The 22499-nt window shown below is 45.1% G+C and overlaps 1 protein-coding gene across 2 annotated transcripts in view; it reads left to right on the top strand.

The window, feature by feature from the left end:
- Window positions 1-22499, top strand: part of bcl9 (BCL9 transcription coactivator) — a 38061-nt gene that overhangs the window by 8272 nt on the left and 7290 nt on the right. For both annotated transcript variants that reach the window (XM_052082740.1, XM_052082739.1), the window contains exons 3-6: window positions 17884-18341; window positions 20747-21060; window positions 21774-21881; window positions 21995-22181. In XM_052082740.1, the coding sequence (XP_051938700.1) occupies window positions 18061-18341; window positions 20747-21060; window positions 21774-21881; window positions 21995-22181 (890 nt within the window). In that variant the 5' untranslated portion in view covers window positions 17884-18060. The remainder of the gene's footprint in view (window positions 1-17883; window positions 18342-20746; window positions 21061-21773; window positions 21882-21994; window positions 22182-22499) is intronic.

Genomic DNA, 22499 nt, shown 5'->3' with positions numbered 1-22499 from the left:
GATTTGTGCTATGTTCAAGGCGGTTTGCTCCCATCCCTACGGAGTGCATTGGGGAGGGTCTCCTTTCCCAGTGAAAAAGATGTGTCGAAGTGTCTATTTGCCCGCCAAATTGATTTTCATTCTCTACGCTCACATTTTGTTGTTCCCTTTGATCCGTGTTAGTAAAATAAACAGACAAAGCACGGCTCAAAGACCCCTTATGATGAGCAAAATATATGGACCAAGGTTTCCCTTGCCCGGACGCGGGTCACCGGGGCCCCCCTCTGGAGCCAGGCCTGGAGGTGGGGCTCGTTGGCAAGCGCCTGGTGGCCGGGCCTACACCCATGGGGCCCGGCCGGGCACAGCCCGAAGAGGCAACGTGGGTCCCCCTTCCCATGGGCTCACCACCCATGAGAGGGGCCAAAGGGGTCGGGTGCAATGTGAGCTGGGCGGCAGCCAAAGGCGGGGACCCTGGCGGTCCGATCCTCGGCTGCAGAAGCTAGCTCTTGGGACATGGAATGTCACCTCTCTGGCAGGGAAGGAGCCCGAGCTGGTGTGTGAGGCAGAGAATTTCCGACTGGATATAGTCGGACTTGCCTCCACACACAGCCTGGGTTCTGGTACCAGTTCTCTCGAGAGGGGTTGGACTCTCTTCCACTCTGGAGTTGCTCACGGTGAGAGGCGCAGAGCAGGTGTGGGCATACTCATTGCCCCCCGGCTCAGTGCCTGTACATTGGGGTTCACACCGGTAGACGAGAGGGTTGCCTCCCTCCGCCTGCGGGTGGGGGGTCGGGTCCTGACTGTTGTTTGTGCATATGCACCAAACAGCAGCTCAGCATACCCACCCTTTTTGGAGTCCTTGGAGGGTGTGCTGGAGAGTACTCCTGCTGGGGACTCCCTTGTTCTGCTGGGGGACTTCAATGCTCACGTGGGCAATGACAGTGAGACCTGGAGGGGCGTGATTGGGAGGAACGGCCCCCCCGATCTGAACCCGAGTGGTGTTTTGTTATTGGACTTCTGTGCTCGTCACGGATTGTCCATAACGAACACCTTGTTCAAACATAAGGGTGTCCATATGTGCACTTGGCACCAGGATACTCTAGGCCGCAGTTCGATGATCGACTTTGTAGTTGTATCATCGGATTTGCGGCCGCATGTTCTGGACACTCGGGTGAAGAGAGGGGCGGAGCTGTCAACTGATCACCACCTGGTGGTGAGTAGGCTCCGATGGTGGGGGAAGATGCCGGTCCGTCCTGGCAGACCCAAACGTATAGTGAGGGTTTGTTGGGAGCGTCTGGCGGAATCCCCTGTCAGAAGGAGTTTCAACTCCCACCTCCGACAGAGCTTTTCCCATGTTCCGGGGGAGGCGGGGGACATTGAGCCCGAGTGGACCGTGTTCCGTGCCTCTATTGTTGAGGCGGCCAATCTGAGTTGTGGCCGTAAGGTGGTTGGTGCCTGTCGTGGCGGCAACCCCCGTACTCGCTGGTGGACACCAGCAGTAAGGGATGCCGTCAAGCTGAAGAAGGAGTCCTATCAAGCCTTTATGGCCTGTGGTACCCCAGAGGCAGCTGACAGGTATCGATTGGCCAAGCGGGCCGCGGCTTCGGTGGTCGCTGAGGCAAAAACCCGAGCGTGGGAAGAGTTCGGTGAGGCCATGGAAGCCGACTTCCGGACGGCTTCGAGGAAATTCTGGTCCACCATCCGACGTCTCAGGAGGGGGAAGCAGTGCACCACTAACACTGTGTACAGTGGGGATGGGGCGCTGCTGACTTCGACTCGGGACGTTGTGAACCGGTGGGCAGAGTACTTCGAAGACCTCCTCAACTCCACCAACACGCCTTCCTTGGAGGAAGCAGAGCCCGGGGACTCTGAGGTGGGCTCTCCTATCTCTGTGGTTGAAGTCACCGATGTTGTTAAAAAGCTCCTCGGTGGCAAGGCCCCAGGGGTGGATGAGATCCGCCCGGAGTTCCTCAAGGCTCTGGATGTTGTGGGGCTGTCCTGGTTGACACGCCTCTGCAACATCGCGTGGACAACAGGGAGAGTGCCTCTGGATTGGCAGACCGGGGTGGTAGTCCCTCTTTTTAAAAAGGGGGACCGGAGGGTGTGTTCCAACTACAGAGGGATCACACTCCTCAGCCTCCCTGGTAAGGTCTATTCAGGGGTGCTGGAGAGGAGGGTCCGTCAGGAAGTCGAGCCTCAGATTGAGGAGGAGCAGTGTGGTTTTCGTCCCGGCCGTGGAACAGTGGACCAGCTCTACACCCTTAGCAGGGTCCTTGAGGGTATGTGGGAATTCGCCCAACCAGTCTACATGTGTTTTGTGGACTTGGAGAAGGCGTTTGACCGTGTCCCTCGAGGAGTTCTGTGGGGGGTGCTTCGTGGGTATGGGGTACCGAACCCCCTGATACGGGCTGTTCGGTCACTATACCACCGATGTCAGAGTTTGGTTCGCATTGCCGGCAGTAAGTCGGAATCGTTTCCAGTGGAGGTAGGACTCCGCCAAGGCTGCCCTTTGTCGCCGATTCTGTTCATAACCTTTATGGACAGAATTTCTAGGCGCAGCCGAAGCGTTGAGGGGGTCCGTTTTGGGGGCCTCAGTATTTCATCCCTGCTTTTTGCAGATGATGTGGTGCTGTTGGCTCCTTCAAACGGGGCTCTCCAACTCTCACTGGAGCGTTTCGCAGCCGAGTGTGAAGCGGTTGGGATGAAAATCAGCACCTCCAAATCTGAAACCATGGTCCTCAGTCGGAAAAGGGTGGAGTGCCCACTCCGGGTCGGGGAGGAGATCTTACCCCAAGTGGAGGAGTTCAAGTATCTTGGGGTCTTGTTCACGAGTGGGGGTAGGAGGGAGCGGGAGATCGACAGGCGGATCGGTGCAGCGTCTGCTGTGATGCGGACGTTGTATCGGTCTGTCGTGGTGAAGAAGGAGCTGAGCCAAAAGGCGAAGCTCTCAATTTACCGGTCGATCTACGTCCCAACCCTCACCTATGGTCACGAGCTATGGGTCGTGACCGAAAGAACGAGATCCCGGATACAAGCGGCTGAAATGAGTTTTCTCCGCAGGGTGTCCGGGCTCTCCCTTAGAGATAAGGTGAGAAGCTCAGTCATCCGGGAGGGGCTCAGAGTCGAGCCGCTTCTCCTCCACATCGAGAGGAGCCAGATGAGGTGGCTTGGGCATCTGATTCGGATGCCTCCTGAGCGCCTCCCCGGTGAGGTGTTCCGGTCATGTCCCACCGGGAGAAGACCCAGAGGAAGACCCAGGACACGCTGGAGAGACTATGTCACCCAGCTGGCCTGGGAACGACTCGGGATCCCCCGGGGAGAGCTGGAAGAAGTAGCTAGGGAGAGGGAAGTCTGGGCTTCCCTGCTAAAGCTGTTGCCCCCGCGACCCGGCCCCGGATAAGCGGTAGATGATGGATGGATGGATGGATGGATGGATGGCAGTTGGCAAAGGCTGGATCACTTCAGTCCTGATCAGGCTTCTTTATACAGTACGCCGTGTTCAAGCCGTACTGTATCGAGACATTCACAAAAGTGTTGAAAATTCATAGCAGTGATGAAAAATGGTAGATTTAAGATTTCTGCTATTCATAACAGTTATTTGTTGTTCCTTGGACTTTTCCCAGTCCCATCAAATACTTTTTTAAGGGGGAAAACCAGTTTTGGAATTGTGCTGACTAACAAATTGGAGAAAATATAACTTCCTTGGCACCAGTAATAATGGAATGAGGAAAAGATAAGCGTGAAGTTGTTTTTGTTTTAATGCCGCGTGTGCCACTGCAAATGGTTACGTCAATCAGTAAAACGTTTTCTAATGGCACCTTTTTAGCAGCGTTTTTGTGCAGGACCCACAAACCAATTTTCCACCAAGAAGTACAGTTCAGTGTTCACTCATTTTGTGATTCCATTATCATCTATTGGTGGAAATTGGAACAAATGAGGTATTTCATCAACTTCTGTTGTGTTCTGACATCATTGGTTAGGTACAATGTGTGCTTTGCCCTTTTAACAATGTACTTAACAATTTTTATAATTACTACTTTTTGTGACTCAGATGTCTCGATGTCCCCCATGAAGACCCAAGGACGGATGACACTATTCCATCTTTGCTCAAAGCTCTCATCCTCAGCTCACAGAGCAATGTTCGTTCCCACGCTGGGATTCTGAACCACAACGAATTGTGCGGCGAGGCACATTTTTTTAGACTGTACAAGAAACACTGAGGTTCAGAATTGCAGACAAATAAGGTAAAAAAAATGAGCACAGTTCATGGCGGAGCTTGCAACCTACAGAAATCCACTTTGAGAACAATTTTTCTGAATTTCCACATTTTTAACATTATGTCAAGAGCATCACTGGATTGCTCTAGTTTCATGGCAGAGACCAGCCCACTTGTCATGCGGAAGGTCTTGTGGTCTTTGGGATCTTATCAATAACTCCCTATCTGATTTCCGTGGGACTCAGTGAGATTTCCGTGGGACTCGGTGAGCATAAAAATCGATTACGGGATAAATATTATATTGCTTGTTTGGAATTATATTATTGGTTGTTCATGTCTTGAAGAAACTGAGACAAAATTGAGCTTGGGTTAGGGTTGCTTTTGGCTACATTAAGCCTTTTTTGGTGTTGGGCCGATGAGCCATGTTGTGATGGCCCCTGGCCCTGTATTCATGATATAATGCAATTGATTTGAACAATTGTTTCATTTGTAGCGTCTTCATGCTATATTGTTTAAGACTTTGAGAAAATATTACGTCTCTGTAGTTACTTTTTTTGCACCCCCCCCCCCATTTTAATAATTTTTGTAAATAACATGCAACATTTTCATTGGATTGACTAAATTCCACAATGTCAAGCGCAATAACTGAACTCTAATTTTAGAGGCACTTTTCCCCCAAAATGTGGGACGAACTTGCCACTTAATTTGATTTATGTTAGCCTTACTGTCTGGTACACTTACCCCCACCCCCCCTACCACCACCACCACCATTAATTTGAAGGAGATGACTAGGGATGTAGATATGGAATATTTTGGTATTCGAATGTCCTACTTAAAATTCTATTGAACAATTGGCTATTCGGATAAAAATAAAACCTAGATGTTTTTTTTGCTTGGTCGAAGGTGCAGAAGTAAAAAAACCAAACATATCCACTTAAGAATGGACGCCCAACAAATTCATTTTGAGATAACATTTTCTATTTAATGCAAACAGTTCTTAGTAGTACAGTATTTTTAGCTACCGAAACATTGGTGACATTTAAATAGATCTCTCCCCGTAAATTTTGGTCTATGAGACGAAGTGACATCAGACGCCTAGTGCCGCCCTCGTACAATACAATGCCAGCATAATTAAGGATTTTTTTCACACCCTTAATTAGTGATTAACATTACATTATTTCGGGACCTGGGTCAAGACAGCCGTTATGTTCCAGCACCTTGCCAGGAACAACTTCGAAATAAATGCATACCAAGGCATTGATGTCCATATATTTGGTTAGGTAAGGTTTAATTTTAAGCTGGCCGCATTGGTGGCGGGTTACTGTCTTGTATCGCATGAACAATTGTTGCTTTGGTTTGCTTGACTTTTCTTCTTGACGGTGTACATGTAAATAAGCGGGAACTCAAGGCAGCAAACAAATGCCCAAAGCACTTTTTTGAACCAAGGTACTCGAATTTCTTAAGGACCTGTGTCAGCGCTAGACATGACATAAACGTGGAACGACTATCGATACAAGCACCGGTTTTTGCGCACGGGGAGCACACCATTATCTTACTTATAATTAAATTTGTGGTTTCAAAACTCATCAATCCGCTGAATTAATCAAGCTACCGTCAGATAAAATCATATTGATTCTTAAGTGCTGATTTGACATGCGCTCCTTAAGTACTGCATTGATTTTTTTTTTTTTCATGTGATGACATGAGTCAACTGCAATGCCTTCTGGTGTCTGTCTTGATTGCGGGTATGGTGTGAAAGCGGATGAGTGGCAGTCGGCAAAATGTAGACTTGACTCCAACATGTCTGGGAAATCAACAGGTTCCAATCTTTGTGCTGCCGTTTTGATCTTTTGCTTCTGAAAGATTACATCCAAAAGGATGCCACACCTTGAATTTGGATCACTCATGTCTCATACCAGCATGTTTCATCCTGTTCCCTTTTTACTGACTGTGTAGTAGCATTAACTCTTCGACAAAAGATTTACCAGGGCGGAACGGTAAGCGACTGGTTAGCATGTTCGCCTCACAGCGCAGAGGTGCAGGGTTCGATTGCGGCTCCGGCCCTCATATGCAGTTTGCATGTTCTCCTGTATGGGATTTCTCTGGGTACTCTTGTTTCCTCCCACATTCCAAAAACATGTGTTGCAGCTTGATAGAACACTCTCAATTGTCCCTAGGTGTAATTATGAGTGTGAATTGTTGTTCGTCTATATGTGCCATGCGATTGGCTGGCAACCAGTTCAGGGTATACCCCGCCCACTGCCTGACGACAGATGGGGAAAAGGCGGATTAGAAGATGGATGCACAGACGGATGAAGTTTTACCATGTAATGACCTTTTGGCATAAAAGCATACATTTAATGTCAAGAAGCTAAATACAAATTTATAAAGTGATGCCAAGTAAAGCAATAAATCTGTGTGATCACATGTGCCGACAGGATCGATTGATTGGGATGAGATGAGACTTATTTTATGTTGTCATTAAATGCAGTTGATCGTATATTGCCAAGCAGTGTAATTAGCATTTCAATGCTAAGATTGAGTGACAGATAGTTTTATGTTGGAGTTGATTCTAAAGCAGCTGTATTCTGTTGCTAGCACATTTAGCATTGTGGCTAATGGCAGAGCAGAGATGCCATGTTGTCAAGGAGTCTCTCAGGACAGTCAAGAGTACAAGTTGGCAAACTCACTTGCAGCCATCAATTTCATAAAGCGGCGATGCAGTTTTCAGACATTATTAGGACGAATGAGTACTGACTCGTGGGTGTCGTGGTATGTGTATAAGCATGCATATATTTATCTGTGTCTGTATATTTAATTGGGCTGGTCTTAGCCAGTGTGTTTAAAATTCCTCTGGAATGACACACTCGTGCAAACTGGGGTAATTCAGGGACACAGTCTGGCTCTCCAGAGTGGTGCGCTTTATGACGGGTAGGAGGTTGCTCATGGCCTGCATTACTACATTAGTTGGGTTCCTTATTCTCATAGCAGTTGCTCAATAAATAATAAAAATGCGAAAGGACATAATGGCAAGGGGCAGTAAGCTGTAAGGTGCTCCAGTAGTGTTTGCTACCATACTATTTATTATCTTCCAGGGTCAAATTATCGCCATCATCGATATGTTAATTGTACAAGCAAAATATTTTAACGTTGATTACAACTTTTGGTTTGTTTAGTAAGTGTGCTCAATCTCATAGTTGAGGCTTCTTTGTGATTTCATATGCACAGAATCAAAACATTAACGTAAAGGAATTAAGTCGAGGTAAAAACCGGGAGACATCATTCCAGCATGAGCGAAGGGAGGAATGCGTTTGGAGTGTGGGAGCAACTGTGAGGAGGGAGGGAATGAAGAAGTGAGTGAGCCACAGTCAAGGGACAGCAGGAAAGTATGAGTCTGATGGGGGCAGGGAGATTCTCTTTACAAATTGGGGTTAGCTCTCCTAATACAAAAAAATAAAATGCCAAGAGCAATAGACTCTGGCACAGTGAGGCATCATCAGAGTGTCCCTTACCCCGATAACAAAAGTACAAAAAGAGCTATTTAATGTCACCAAACAAAGATACCTGCTTGGAATTGTAGCTGAACCTGTATGTTTGTACAGGTGTTTGCTTTATCACCGCCTCTTCCTGTGGCTATAGAGAGCACAACCTGGCCAGTCGCACTGTGTGGAGGGTGCTTTGGGCCAAGAAGGATCCTGTTTAAATTTCAGAGCTGATTACGAAATATAGTTTGGCCTTGCTCAACTTGTTTAACTTGGATAGACGATTATGCTTCAGGGGAGGTTGTGCTTCTATCATCAGTGTCTGTTTTATTTGTGCAAGTTCCTGGCAGTAGTTCTTGGACATCATTATATTTTTTTCTGAGAATCTCATATAATTTGTGTTTGAAATTTGGGGGGAAATAATCGAGCAAACCCTGATTTGGCTTTCTCTACAACCACACAGAAAAAGCAATGAAATGTATACCGCGCTGAACCGTTCCGACTGGTGCAAACAAGGCTTTGTATTTCATCAGATCATGTTGTCATCAGTTGTTCTAATGTATGATCTCATTACATTTCATTTCCGTTTCATCGTTTTAGATTGAAGATCCTGAAAGTAATTCTTGTTCATTGATTTTATAGGTGCTTTTGTTTTCACCAACAGTTCCCAAATAGTTTGGTGTGGCTCCTGTATGAATGAATTGTTTCATTGATTTTTCAGATTTACTGCGTTGCCTCCCACACAATTCAAGAACTGAATGAACAAGTGCTCGCGAATAGGAGCCGGCGCTTTCGGTTGGGCCATATTACACATTTGTTTCCACGCCTTATGGAAGTCATTCTTTTTCTTGTGTGAAGTCGCGGTGCCGGCCCCAAGAAGAAGCCAGCACTTAGCCAGAGATGCAGAGACGGGATGCAGATGGGAAGAGATGTGCAGGGTGAAGTGTGTGCATGTGAGACGCAGATGAGAGTATCCACTGCCGGTCCGGCTGGCTGCTGGAAGGGGCCACCGCTCGTGGCGCTGTGCCCGGACTCCGCCAGCAGATGTGTCACTCGTGATTCAGCTGTGCGCCGCTTGTATCGCCGCGTGTGAGACACAGGCGGCCACCTGGGCTCTCAGCGATGAGAGCAAGTGGTGTAATAGCCCCTCTCCTCCTACGGGGACGTCTGTGTCACACCTCCTCACCAGCCTCTCGTTTCCCTCGCCACTCCCATCATGTTGACGGACACATTGCAGCTTCTGTCACCATGAGATGACAAAATGTGACACTACACACATGTCGCCTCCCCAGGGATGGAAGAGCATTGAAAACCCACCGGTGATAGGCACGACCATGGGGTTGAGGCGGCGGGTCGGGGGCGCTTGACAGACGGATCGAGGTAGTTAGCTAATACTGATATGATAGGATTGTGTGACCTTGCTCTTGGCATTTTTAGTTTTGTGTGCAGACAGCAGCATAATATGTACACTGGGCCAATAGTTGGTGCTGTGACTTTGGTATGTAATGTGACTCCAATGGAATCAGTTTTAGTGTACTAAATGGACATTTTGTGGTGCTGCAAGAGCACTGTGGGCCGTACTCGCACGCACTCAGACTAAACACTCCCTACACACATGCCCGTTCTCTCCTTTTTCTTTTTTTCATAAACGGACGGTTTCAATGTTTACATTCCGATAGCATTATAGTTTTCAAAACTCCCATTTGTAGATCCGGCTTTGAACGAAAATGACCTGTTTTTAATTGCTTGTAAACAGCCCCTCAGGTTTGAACAAAATCTCAGTAATTCTTTCCGATTTTTTTTGCATTAATGTTGTAAAGAAATGCGATCTGATTGTCTTACTCGATCAGCGAATGGTTTCATTTTTGGAATCCATACCTAATCTTGCAGGAATTAAACTGGCAAGGATTTTCATAAGGATATATATGACAATTATGGATCATAGATGAGTTGATATAAAACTCAGTCGTATTGATTGTTGAAGTAATTGAGGAAAATATGGTGAATGGAGAGGCACTAATGATTAGGGCTGTTACTACTGAATATTTTTTTTTAAACTGATAATTCTGTCAATTCTTCCATCAATTAATTGGATATTGGATAAAATGTTATTTTGCATGAAAATGATTTGCAAACTATTTTGACCCAATTACTGATCAGCAATCATTTCCTTTTCCATTTATTTATTTCGTATGGCTTGGTGATAAAAATACAACTAAACAACAATTAAGCCAAATCACATGAGAGGGATTTGATGTTGTACCCTCCAAATTTTTTGAAACTCAGTCGGTCGCGAGTTAGCTTGTTATTCAGTTTGCAGTCATGAAGGACAGAAATCAGGGAATTGCCTTTGAGAGGCTGAAATCGGAGATTTTTGACAATTTTCGGTGACTCTGAACAATTTCCTGTATATTTTAAATGTTTTAGTTGTCGATTAATTTTGATTTCTCCCCACTAAATAAAAAAAGGATAATAAATTAGATTTGCGATTAAACAGATATTAAAATGCAATCTCTATCCATGGAAGGAACGGTCAGATCTTCAGAAACTCAATTAACAAAATATCTTTATGAGCTCTGCTATTTGTACATAACGTGGTGTATCATTACAGTTTGTAACACTGAACAAAAAAATATTGCCCAAATAAGATTTGATGGCATATTTGCACCCTCATTCAACTTTTATGGGTGGGACATCATATGAAACATGTATGTGAACTCCATCTTTCTTGACATGTTGCCATCCTATCCTTTTTCTCTCTCTCTTTTTTTCTTCACAAGCTTTAAGAGGGCTCCGACATTTACTCATGTCAACTTTGTCACTTGCGATCTTCCATATTTGTGTTTTGCTGTCTATGTCTATCGGCTCTGCAGCCGCCCGGCATTCCTGACATTCTGTGTGTGTCACGTTTGACTCATGTTGCCTTGCGCAGGGTGTGGCAACAACACCACGGATGTGTTCCAGAGTTTGGTTCTAAACTGACTTTCAGTGTGTTTAGTGGTGTCTCCCATTAATTGCTAGGGAAGAAAGTGGCAAAAAATAACCCGTCGACGTACTTGTTTTGCTTCTCAGATAGCTGTCGGTATGGCAAAAAAAACAAGCGGATCACTGTGTGAACTTCCCGTGTGAGTTCGGTTCAAAATTCATTCTTCTTGATTGGAAACAGGAGTTAGTTGTTCCCCTGGATTTATTAGCATGACATGATCTTAAAACTATTGATTTTTCTCACATGATGTTAGCGCTCACAGTCTCACTTATTTTGAGGTGGGTAAATGCAGAAGTCCATTTCAAAGCTCAGTCACAATTTAGCTTAATTGCATGAATGTGACAGGAATGCAGGAAGTCAAACGCGATGCCCTTGCGTAAGGAGGAAGGCAGCCTTTTCGCATTAGCATTTCTTAATGGCGGCTTTGCAATCTATATACTATATATTCTCAGAAAAGCCTAACGTGGCTGATTTGCAACCAAACACATTTTTTAAAAAAGGAGAAGAAATGGCCACAGAGGTGATAGAGAGCGGGGATGATAGCAGTACTTCTTTGCGACGGAATTGCAAAGCGGGATTTGCATAAATCAGGCTGAAACGTCGGCAGGCCGAGCCGATGGCGGCGCTGAAAAGAAGGCGAGCGTGTTTTGTTTTGGGTTATGCCTTGCCGTAAGAAGTGTCAGAAAAATTCCAGGCAGTGAGATGAATTAAAGTTGGTCGACAGTGGGTTTAATGCAGGGCCAACAACCCTCTCCACCCTGTCGATCTCACGCCATTAACCCCAAACACAGGTATAAATCCTCCCTGCTGCCCTCCGGAGCAAGTCTGGTGACGTAATTCAGACGAGTCGCTCGCCAAGCCCGGCACTTCCTTGACATAAATGTGTACCGAAATGCTACCATTGCGTGAAAAGAAAGAAAGAACTAACTATGTGCGCCTTCTTGTCTAGACGCTGAAAATTACAGGTAAAAACTAATTTGTAGAGAATCCTTGCATTTCCCATCGACTTGCTTGCAACAGTGCTCTGGTGTCTTTTATTGGAGATGAAGGAAGCAAATGCACCTTTTAGACACTGCTTTGTTCTTTTCTGTACCTTAACTTATGACGGAGTTTGTTCCTACCATTTTGGTACAGCGTGGCTTGGCCTTTTCAGCCGTTTTAGTTGTCGACCGAACATCATCTCTGTGACTGACCTATGTCAATGCAGCAGTGAAGTCGCAATTCGAGTAAACTGTAGATAATTACAGTGTGAAAACACTAATCCATAAATACAGAAATGCCAAGTGTTCTGATTTGTCCGGAACACAGTTGGCATGTGTTCCGCTGTTACAGATAAGTCCAAAATATCCGGGAGAGGAACAATTGAATAGGTAACGCGTACTTGACATGTAAATTCCGCGGCTTGTGATTGACTCTACCACCGACTGATGATGATGTCCTCACATTTTCCTCAGTGTGTCGGACTATAATGTGGGTAGCTCCTTCAGCTCCTTGGCTGTGGCTGCATAGCTAGCCTGGCTAATATGGCGACCGGGCGTCCCTCTAAAAATAATGGGCCATTGCCTCCATGGCAGTAAATAAGATACAATTCTCACATGTATCATTACCATGAAAGAGGGGAAAGTAGTAATGAACAAGACAAGACCAATAAGCCATGCTAAACCACCAAGCTTAGGTTTGATGCCGTCTCAAAGTACTGGAGAAAAAAAAAAGGATTTGTGCTGCACTTGACCTTTCACTTAGTGAAATCGACGTAGTGTAGTTGGGATGCACACAGGAATTGAATAATTGATTTGAATTGTGACAAAAATGATCAATTGTGGTGGTCCAGTGGTTAGCGCTTTGACCTCACAGTGCAGAGGTTGTGGGTTCGATCCTGGCTCCGGGCCTCATGTGTGAAGTTTGCATGGTCTCGCCGTGCCTGCGTGGGTTATCTCTGGGTACTCCGGTTTCCTCCCACATTCCAAAAACATGCATGGCAGGCTGATTGAACACTCTGAATTGTCCCTAGGTGTGAGTGTGAGCGCGGATGGTTGTTCGTTTCTCTGTGCCCTGCGATTGGCTGGCAACCGGTTCAGGGTTTCCCCTGCCTACTGCCCGAAGACCGCAAGGATAGGCTCCGGTACCCCCGCGTGACCCTTGTGAGGATGAAGCGAATCGGAAAATGGATGGATGGCTGATCAATTGTATGAAAATAATCAATTAATCGTGTCATGACACAACTGAAACAAAGTGGAGTGGACTACAGGACTTGCATGTAAAACAGCAAAGTTCTTGACTAATTTACTGTCCAATGACCAAAGCAACCTCTGCAATTCGAGCTGCATCGATGCGGAGCTAAACAATGGCAACTCTTCCATGCAGCATTATTTTGTTCAACGCGACATTGGCATTGAACCCGGCCAGAGTTTAGAACATTCAGAGGGAGAGTGTTACATGTGTTGAAAAATATTGAACAAGAAATAGACTACTTCCACAAGTTAAAGGAACTTTAGTCAAAAGGACTGTTGCAGCACTGAATTTGCAACATAAAAAGTAAGCGAGTTCTTCAGGCTGGTGAAGTGAGCATGTCAAGAGGTCTTCAACGTTGCTACCTTAAAAATGTGAGTTTTCAGCCGTTGGACTGCCGCTTTAACTTGTTGACATGCTCGTATTTCTTAACAAGAGTCAGTACACTTGAGTTAACTTAATTTTGTTAGTCTTGGCTTGTGCATTAAAATGTGAAAGGTTTGGCTCAAGCCTCAGGCCCTGCTGTTCTGCCTTTTTGTTGGTTTAAGCAAAGAGTGAAATGGTTTTGTTTGGAATTGTTGAAAAACAAACTCCGATCATGTAAATGAATGTAAAGCAACAACAGGTAACAATTCTGCAAACAGAATTTTTTGTCAAGTTGAAAGTGTTCCATCTTAATTGTCGATTATTTCTCCATATAGCATACACTGTACAGTATTGTTCAGCAACAAGAATCTCATCACAGGCTACATTGAAGGGCATAAACACAACTTAAGCCTGGCCTTTCGAATACATAATTACTTACCGTCCAAGTAGGTTTTTTTTCAGCCTGTGAAAAATGGTTTTAATTCTATGATTTATCCGACAAATTCTGAGGAATCTAGCCTGCATCATTACCCTTCTCTGCTTTTAAAATATTCTCATCACTAGACGCCATAGAGGGTGAAATATTGAAATTGCCTCCCATCTTTCTTTGAAGAACATGATGAACCACACTGCTACTTAATAATTACCTAATTTAAAAGCTCGGAATTGCTTCAACCTGACTTTTGTTCCGGACTGCAGTGAATGCAAAATTGACAATGACGTCCACAAAACATAATCGCCAAAATGAAATCCTTATTTATATATGTATATGAGAATATATATAAAATTCCTCGTCTCGGCTACATGCACTACAACGTCTTTCCTCTGCCCTTTATCTATGATCACGATGTCTGGTTGGTTCGCCATTACCATCTTGTCAGTCTGGATCTGGAAGTCCCTCTGGATCTTCGCACTGTCATTCTCCACCACCTTCGGAGGTGTTTCCCCATTTTGACCTTGGGGTTTCCAGTCCATACTCCGCGCAGATGTTTCGGTAGACTATGCCAGCCACCTGGTTATGGCGTTCCATGTAGGCTTTCCCTGCCAGCATCTTACACCCTGCAGTTATGTGTTGGATCGTCTCAGGTGCCTCTTTGCACAACCTACACCTTGGGTCTTGTCTGGTGTGGTATATCTGGGCTTCAATGGCTCTGGTGCGCAGGGCCTGCTCCTGAGCAGCCAGGATAAGTGCCTCTGTGCTGTCCTTCAGGCCGGCCCTCTCTAGCCACTGATGGGACTTCTTGAGATCAGCCACTTCAGTTATGGTCCGGTGGTACATCCCGTGTAGGGGCTTGTCCTCCCATGATGGTGCCTCTTCCAGCGCCTCATCCTCTGTTCCCCATTGTCTGAGACATTCTCTGAGTAAGTCATCCGTTAGAGCCTTCTCCTTGATGTATTCATTCTGGACACTGGCTCTCACACTCACTAGTCCCTGGCCTCCTTCCTTTCGGCTTGCGTACTGTCTCGGGGTGCTGGATTTGGGATGGAACCCTCCACGCATGGTTAGGAGCTTTCGGGTCTTAACGTCCGTGGTCTGAATCTCTTCCTTTGGCCACCTTATTATTCCTGCAGGGTATCTGATCACTGGCAGGGCATAGCTGTTTATTGCCCGGGTCTTATTCTTGCCATTGAGCTGGCTTCTTAGGACCTGCCTCACACGCTGGAAGTATTTGGCCATAGCCGCTTTCCTTGTTGCCAGTTCGAGGTTGCCATTGGCTTGTGGTACACCGAGGTACTTATAGCTGTCCTCAATGTCTGCTATTGTTCCTTCAGGGAGTGAGACCCCTTCAGTGCGGACTACCTTTCCTCTCTTAGTCACAAATCCGACTACATTTCTCAAGCCCGAATGACATCCCGATGTCGCTGCTGTAGATCCTGGTTGTGTGGATCAGGGAGTCTGTCTCTTTCGCTCTTGGCATACAGCTTTGTCATCCATGTAGAGGAGGTACAGGGTGGCCCACTTAAAAGTAGCCCGGATTTTTTTTTAAATTAAAATATTTTTTTAATTTTTTTCAAAACATGTATTTAATTACGTGAATGTTACAAGTGACCCAAGTCTTTCCAAAACCTGTTTTTATTACTTACAGGTTACAAGAGATGCTGGAAGTGTCCCCCATTGACATCTATACATTTTTGAGCACGGCACAGGATGTTGGCTGATACTGACTGCAGCTCTGCTAAGGTGATGCTTCGGATAGTGTTGGTGATGTTCTGTTTGAGTTCGTTCAGGGTATGAGGATTATTTGCGTACACCTTTTCTTTTAAATTCCCCCATAGATAAAAATCGCATGAGGTCAGGTCCGGAGACCGTGGTGGCCATAACCCCTTGTCACACGTCCCACATGTCACTGGCATCCATTCATGAAGTCTTTACGGAAGAGCGAACTGTGAGCAAGGGGTTATGGCCACCACGGTCTCCGGACCTGACCTCATGCGATTTTTATCTATGGGGGAATTTAAAAGAAAAGGTGTACGCAAATAATCCTCATACCCTGAACGAACTCAAACAGAACATCACCAACACTATCCGAAGCATCACCTTAGCAGAGCTGCAGTCAGTATCAGCCAACATCCTGTGCCGTGCTCAAAAATGTATAGATGTCAATGGGGGACACTTCCAGCATCTCTTGTAACCTGTAAGTAATAAAAACAGGTTTTGGAAAGACTTGGGTCACTTGTAACATTCACGTAATTAAATACATGTTTTGAAAAAAATTAAAAAAATATTTTAATAAAAAAAAAAATCTGGGCTACTTTTAAGTGGGCCACCCTGTATATATATATATATACACACACACAACTGTATCACAGTGTGTGATTTGTATTGAGCACACTAAGGAACTTTCACTCACTGCCGCGTCTCGTTATTTTCTTTTTCCTTTCCTTATTGCGAGGTTTGTCCAAACAGTGCAAGTTGAACACATAAGGGTTCTCTGTTCTTGTGCTCAAGCGGCCTCCTTATGCTCACGTGTCTTTGCGATACGTCCAGCGTAGACGTAAATCACTTCGCTTGTAGTAGACTGTTGAGGGATTAGTGCTGCTACCGCTGCTGTAGCGGGAGTCTTGTTTTTCTTTCTCCTCATTCTTGGTGACAACCCCCACCCCCAACAGAACCCTCTCCAGGACGCTCAAAGAGTACACCTCCTCCCCAAGAAAACTCCAAAGCCAGTTACAATGTTGAGTGTTTGGAAGAGCTCCTAAATATTTTGGGGCTGACAATGTAATATCACTGACAGAATTGCGTCTGCATGCAATCCTCCCGCTTGCTCACGAGTACACAAAGGCGACCCATCTGGCCTTACACATTACTGTCTGATACACTATGCTGCACACACTTACTCCCCCCCCTTCATTTTTTTAACTCAGGTTTTCCCCCTCTTGGTGCAGTTCATTGGTTGGGTGTGACTCTGAACACCGTAGTCTAGCTTGCGGACCAAACTAACCTCTAGCAGGGGGTCTCCGACTCAAACCCGGTGCGATTTGATTGTGGTGAGGACGCGTGCTAGAGCCGCTGCATCCTGTTTGACCCTGACATATGCATAGCGGTGACCCAATATTGTGTGTTCTATGTAGGAACTCTGTACTGTTAGGAAAAACTCAGTACAAATGCATTATTTTTTTACAAGTTGTCCGTGACCCACCCAAAAAGGATTTGCCACCCACTTATGGGGCCTGACACACCATTTGAGAAGAAGTGCCAGTACAGTATAGTACAAGCAGTATACAGTTTGAGATGCTTGGAAACGTAATAAACATATGGACTTCATAAGTACTCTATATACATTTGGAGCAACAAGCTATGTTTTGCGTAGCTACAATTCTAAGTGTGAATATTTCTGGTATTTATAGTCCTCAGTTTTGTTTTGTTTTTACTGACCCTGTTCTGTTTTAAAAGAAACAAAACATGAGTCGATTTTGACAGCCATCTTTATACTTGGAAAAAAAATGTGATGCAAGAAAGAATTCCATAAAATTATTGCAAAACGAATAATTTAGTCTGGTATGCTAGTAGCTCGTTCATAAAAATTCACAGGAAATGATCCAACGCGAAATAGCCGGATATTGACATCTTAACACATAGCCAAGGAAAACCTCAGTTTAAGTTAGTGTAATGCTTTGAATGCTGCTGATATCTATGCCATCTGCCTTCTGAATACAGTAATCCCTAATTTTTCGCGGTTAATGGGGACCGAAACCACCCGCGATAAATGAAAATCCGCGAAGTAGCGACTCTCTGTGACTCACTGTTGTGTTGCTGACTTTCGCTGCTTCTCGCGGACTTTTTGCAAACTTAATTTTTTTTTTAATGAATATGTTTGAAAAAATCTGCGATGCACCCAAGCCGCGATAAACGAACCGCAAAATAGTGAGGATCACTGTAAGTGTTTTTCAAAATCCAAGAACAAGCAAATCGCAAGCCAAAACATCCTTTTGTTGTTTGCTGACGTCAGCATTTTTTTCCGGCCAACTTTCAAAGCAGATTTCTCTGTCGTGTTCTGTATTGTACGTCATCAGAGGCGTTCAACTTGACAGGTTCTACTGTACTGTATGTATTTGTTTTTGCTCTCTTGTTGCATTTTTGTTTACAGCCCCTTTCCCACCCCCCTCCTTCTCTTTCTCCGCAGTGTGCCCAAGGGCCATTGAAAGCCCCCTTGAGGAGTTTCATAAATACACAGTGAACGAGAAAAGACTCCTGGACGATTGTTATTGTTTTTACACAATTTCTCTTCTGCACAAACAAACCACACACATACGTACTGGGGCGGGCGCACACACTCACATAGACAAGGACGTGAGGGAGAATGTTGGAGGTCCAAGAGGAGAGGCCAGCGGCGGCAGGTACAGCAGCGACACATTTCAGCAAGAAGGAGCGTGGCAAAAAGGAGCGAGAGGAGTCCAAGGACGGACGGGGGAACCTCAGCAACCTCGGCAATCCCGGCCCCAGGAACGTCCGTGCCAAGGCGCCGCTCGCACACGCGGGCAGTCCCCACCAGCACCTCACTTCGCCGTGTTCTGTCGTACTGGTAACCCCATCAATGCACTCCAATAGGCTAAAGAACTCCCCATCCACCAACACACAAAGGTGAGTGGGGCCCACAGTCCGTGTAGCAATTCATGATGCTGAGCATGACTTCATAACCATACATTTCTTGCTATGTCATGTAGCATAGCATATTTATCTGATAGGTGCGCTGAGGAAGTGCATGAAACTTATTTGACTGTTCTTAGACTGAAGATTTAATAAAACACACTCCCCATTTATAGCAGTAAAAACATCCATTCTTCTGGGAAGACTTTCTTCAAGATTTCGTCTGCAAAAGTTAATTAATACACTGCAGTAACATTACATTAGTCAGAGCTGCCAAGTGATGCAGATTGTATTATGTTTTGGAAATCATTAAGCGGTAACTTTTTATGCCCATCGAGGACTGCTCAGGACATGAACAAACACGGCTTGTAAACGAGCAAGAAGAGGTGATGGATAATTGCGATATGTTTGACAACATGGCAATTGCATCATTACGATGGTTGGCTCCAGTAAAGTAGTTCTCACGTATGCACAGTGTAAGCTAGCTGACAAGTTTAAGGCTAACCCTTGATCACCACTAGCCTGAATAGATTCATATCAGCGGCGAGGAACAAAGACCACGACACAAAGTGATTTAGCTTCTACGCCAGATGATTGTCAATAATGCGCATGCAGTAACTGTGTGCTAACAACAGCTTTATTCATTATCGAATTATAAGCGGCATAACGCTTCATCAAACCCGTCTTTACTGTTTTTACTGTCTTAACAATTGTCAGAATACACCGGCTCATCGAAGCTCGAAACTCCGCAAAACTGAAAGAAAATATGCGAACCACTCGGCCACCAATACCGCCTTTACTCATCCCGTCATTTAAAACTTGGTTTGAATAGATTTGCCTTGTTTGCCTCGAATTGACATGAGAGTCTGAGAGCACTTTACATAGTTAGCCAGTTATGCTAATTATAGTAAATGTATTGTCTGTAATAGTGACGTCCAACCCTTTTCACTAAAGGCTACTTTGATAAAAGTCAAAACGGTAGTAGTGGCCCTCTTTGTGGGTGCTTTTATTATGATTAGCGTAGATGATTTTCAGAGCCATTTGTAATGTTTTCCAATCCAAAATATGTAATTTAGCCTTTTGTAGACTCAACGAGCAACATCAGCGTGGATGTTTTTGTCCCTCCCTAAACACTGAAAAAAGAAATTGCAGCTCCTGTTGTTTTTTTTCATCGTTGACATGTCATTGGAAATGTGCAGTGTTTTTTTTTGCTTTGTTAGAAAAAAAGAGGCATTGGTTATAATCATACAAAGGATTGAATGTGCGTCTTTGATCAATTGTTGAGTTTCACATTATCAGATGGAGGGAAGCGTGTTAAATTGGAGGGTTTGTTTTTTTGTTTTGCAATTGTAAACAATGAGCCAAAATTGTACGTTTCTTCACATGTGCGTATATCACCCTGTAAGGTCGCTGTCATGAAATTGACTTCAGGTCCATCCTCAGCATGTCCTTGTGGCCTCAAGCAAAGGTCCTCGTGTGTGATCAGGAGATGTCCCTGGGTTCACGGAGTGCATTGTCTTTGGAACTTTTCCCCGCAAAGTCATGCTTGAGTCTCTGGAAACAGCTGTCTGGACTGCCAAAACTCTCCCTGGCGCTCCCTGCTTTTCAGCAGCCCCGTGTGTTTGTACATATAGCAAGCAAGGCTGCGGTTGTCCTTTTTGGACTTGTTGGCATTTGTTTCACACTGCATGTACAAGTGTGTATGAGGGCAAGTGGGAGGGAGGGATTAGGGTGTGGCGAAAAAAAAAAAAGTTCTCTGAAAGTTAGATTTGACCTGCTCGACGATACTGAGCTGCTTTCATAGTGAGCTAGTAGGATAGCAGCAATCATTTCAACAGGAGCGACGTCTGTAATGCTGTATTCTTTCCGCGCAGAGCTTCAGATGAGTAGAACACAAGCGTTCATGGTTAGAAGCTTTGTGCCCCATTTAAAAAAAAAACAAGAAAAAAAACCTACATTGAGCCCTCCACTCATGTAATTTGCACCGAATTTGATCATGACGAGTAGGGCTCAAACATGCTCTTTTAAAATTGTTCCAAATGGGGACAATTTTATTCACTTATTTTTACCAATTGTTGTTGTTATTCAATTAGTTTTGACAATTGTTGTTGCCTTTTCTTTATTATTACAACAAAAGACAAAGCTGATGACAGAAAAAAAATTAAATGTGAAGAGTCAGTTTGATACCGACGGTACAAACTGAGAAAGTTTGTGATTACGGTAGGTTCGACTCTGCAGGTGTAAGTGACCTGAAAATTGTCCGAATTGTTTGGACTTCCACTCTTTTTATTCCCTTTTGTTGTTCATGCCCATGCACAGCCAATCAAATGTTTTGCTTGAAGAAACGAAATCACGAAGACTAATTTCACAGTTTTTGTCTCTTATCTTCTTTGCATCAGCCCGAAACCTAAGACGGAGGCCATGGTCCGCTCACCTCCCGTCATGTCCCCCTCCACTGCCTCCCAGATGGACTCTAAAATGCCCAATCAGGGTAAGCCAGGGAGTGCTGGCAGCCAGTCGCAGCCCTCGCCCTGCGATCCCAAGACCCTGGGTGCCAAAGGAGCACAAAATGTGGCAGGGGGTATCGGGCTGAAGAATGGCCAGAGCTTGACCTCTGGACCCAGCTCCAAAGTGAAAGTGAAAAGAGAGCGAAGCACATCGGTGGAGTCGTTTGAACAGCCGGAGAGCGGAACGCCCACCATTGAGGAAAAAGGTGAGACAGCTTATAACGGCAGCTTGATTCACGATGAGCAGGTTTCAGGGGCCAGTATTACTCAGAGCCCTTGTAAAGATTTGCTGTCAGCAGCGATGATTTTGTAGGGAAATTACGCAGTCTTTCTTTGTACTGACGCTTTTAACTGCTCACCATTGGAAGAAGAGAAAAAAATCCGCAATGCTTGAATGCTGTTTTGTCTGTAGCTTATGATAAGCCGAAGTCATCTCCAGTTGCTATCGACGTTATCTTCTATTGGGGCTGGATATCATACATTGCATTTTTAAAACAATTGTGACAAAATGGCTACTACTTGGCCTCGCTGTTCATGGATTCTCAATTAGATTGCTGTCTAAATAAGAATAGCATCACATTAGCTCTCGGCAGTAGAGCTACATACAGAGTTATTTCAAGGAAATACTTACTGTGGGGAAAACCAATGATGTTGAGGGGGGCCGTATTCTTTGAAAAGGACTGCATTAACTGTATATTATAGATTATCAATCATCTGGGTCATTGTGCAAAAGTTAAATCGAAGAGTGTGGATTCTTTCCTGATTCGACGACCTCGTCCAATTGTCTGGAGTTACCTTTTGGGGATTTTCTGTTTATTATGGAACACTATAAAACTTCCTGTACATACGCATTCCTGCCTGTCATCAGAACTCACATTGCCCAGTGTGAGACCACGATTGGCTTTGTATGTTTGTGCAGACAATAGCAGGGTGAAAAGGATGTGTGTGGCAGAGAGGAGGCAGCCTTACAGTGGAGCCGACTGGTGCTCGGGGGGAGAAAGTGACGAAGATGACAAAGGATTCTTCAGTAAGTGTTCTTCCAAGCATGTGTTGGTGTACCATCTGTTGATCAATTCCACGCATGGCTGCATAACAACATGTCCTAAAGCTGCGTCGTCTCGTCCTCTCGTCTTCCCGCAGACTGTAACTCCAGTGACGTGAAGCCACCCGATTCTGTCACCCATTCTACCTCCAACGCTGGACTCAGTCGCTCCTCCACACCCTCCCACAATACACTAGGAGGTCAGGGCTCCACGACGGAACCTGCTAGTGGCCAGAAACCAGGCTCCAAACTTGTTTATGTCTTCACCACAGAAATGGCCAACAAGTAAGGAAGCTTGACTTGACACTATTCGTTTTCTGAAAGTGCGGGCACATTGGTGGCGGCAGTGAGAAATTGCTGGAGCACTTCACTTATTTGGTGGGATGAGTACAACCCCCCCTTGGAAAATAAGGAAGTGTTAACAATGATACTGAATACAGAAGCAAATGGAAATGAAATCCCGATGCCAATGAAAACCAAATATTTCTCCACAATGAACTTATTCCGAGTGTGCGCATATTAAGTGGTTGTCTGCATTCTTTTCCTGCCAGGATCAGTGTCCTTATCCGCTGTCACTGCAATACAAATATTAAAATGGTGTCT

This window comes from Hippocampus zosterae, chromosome 12 (genome assembly GCF_025434085.1).
Source record: "Hippocampus zosterae strain Florida chromosome 12, ASM2543408v3, whole genome shotgun sequence".
NCBI lineage: Eukaryota > Metazoa > Chordata > Actinopteri > Syngnathiformes > Syngnathidae > Hippocampus > Hippocampus zosterae.
This window is presented reverse-complemented; position numbering and strand designations above follow the sequence as displayed.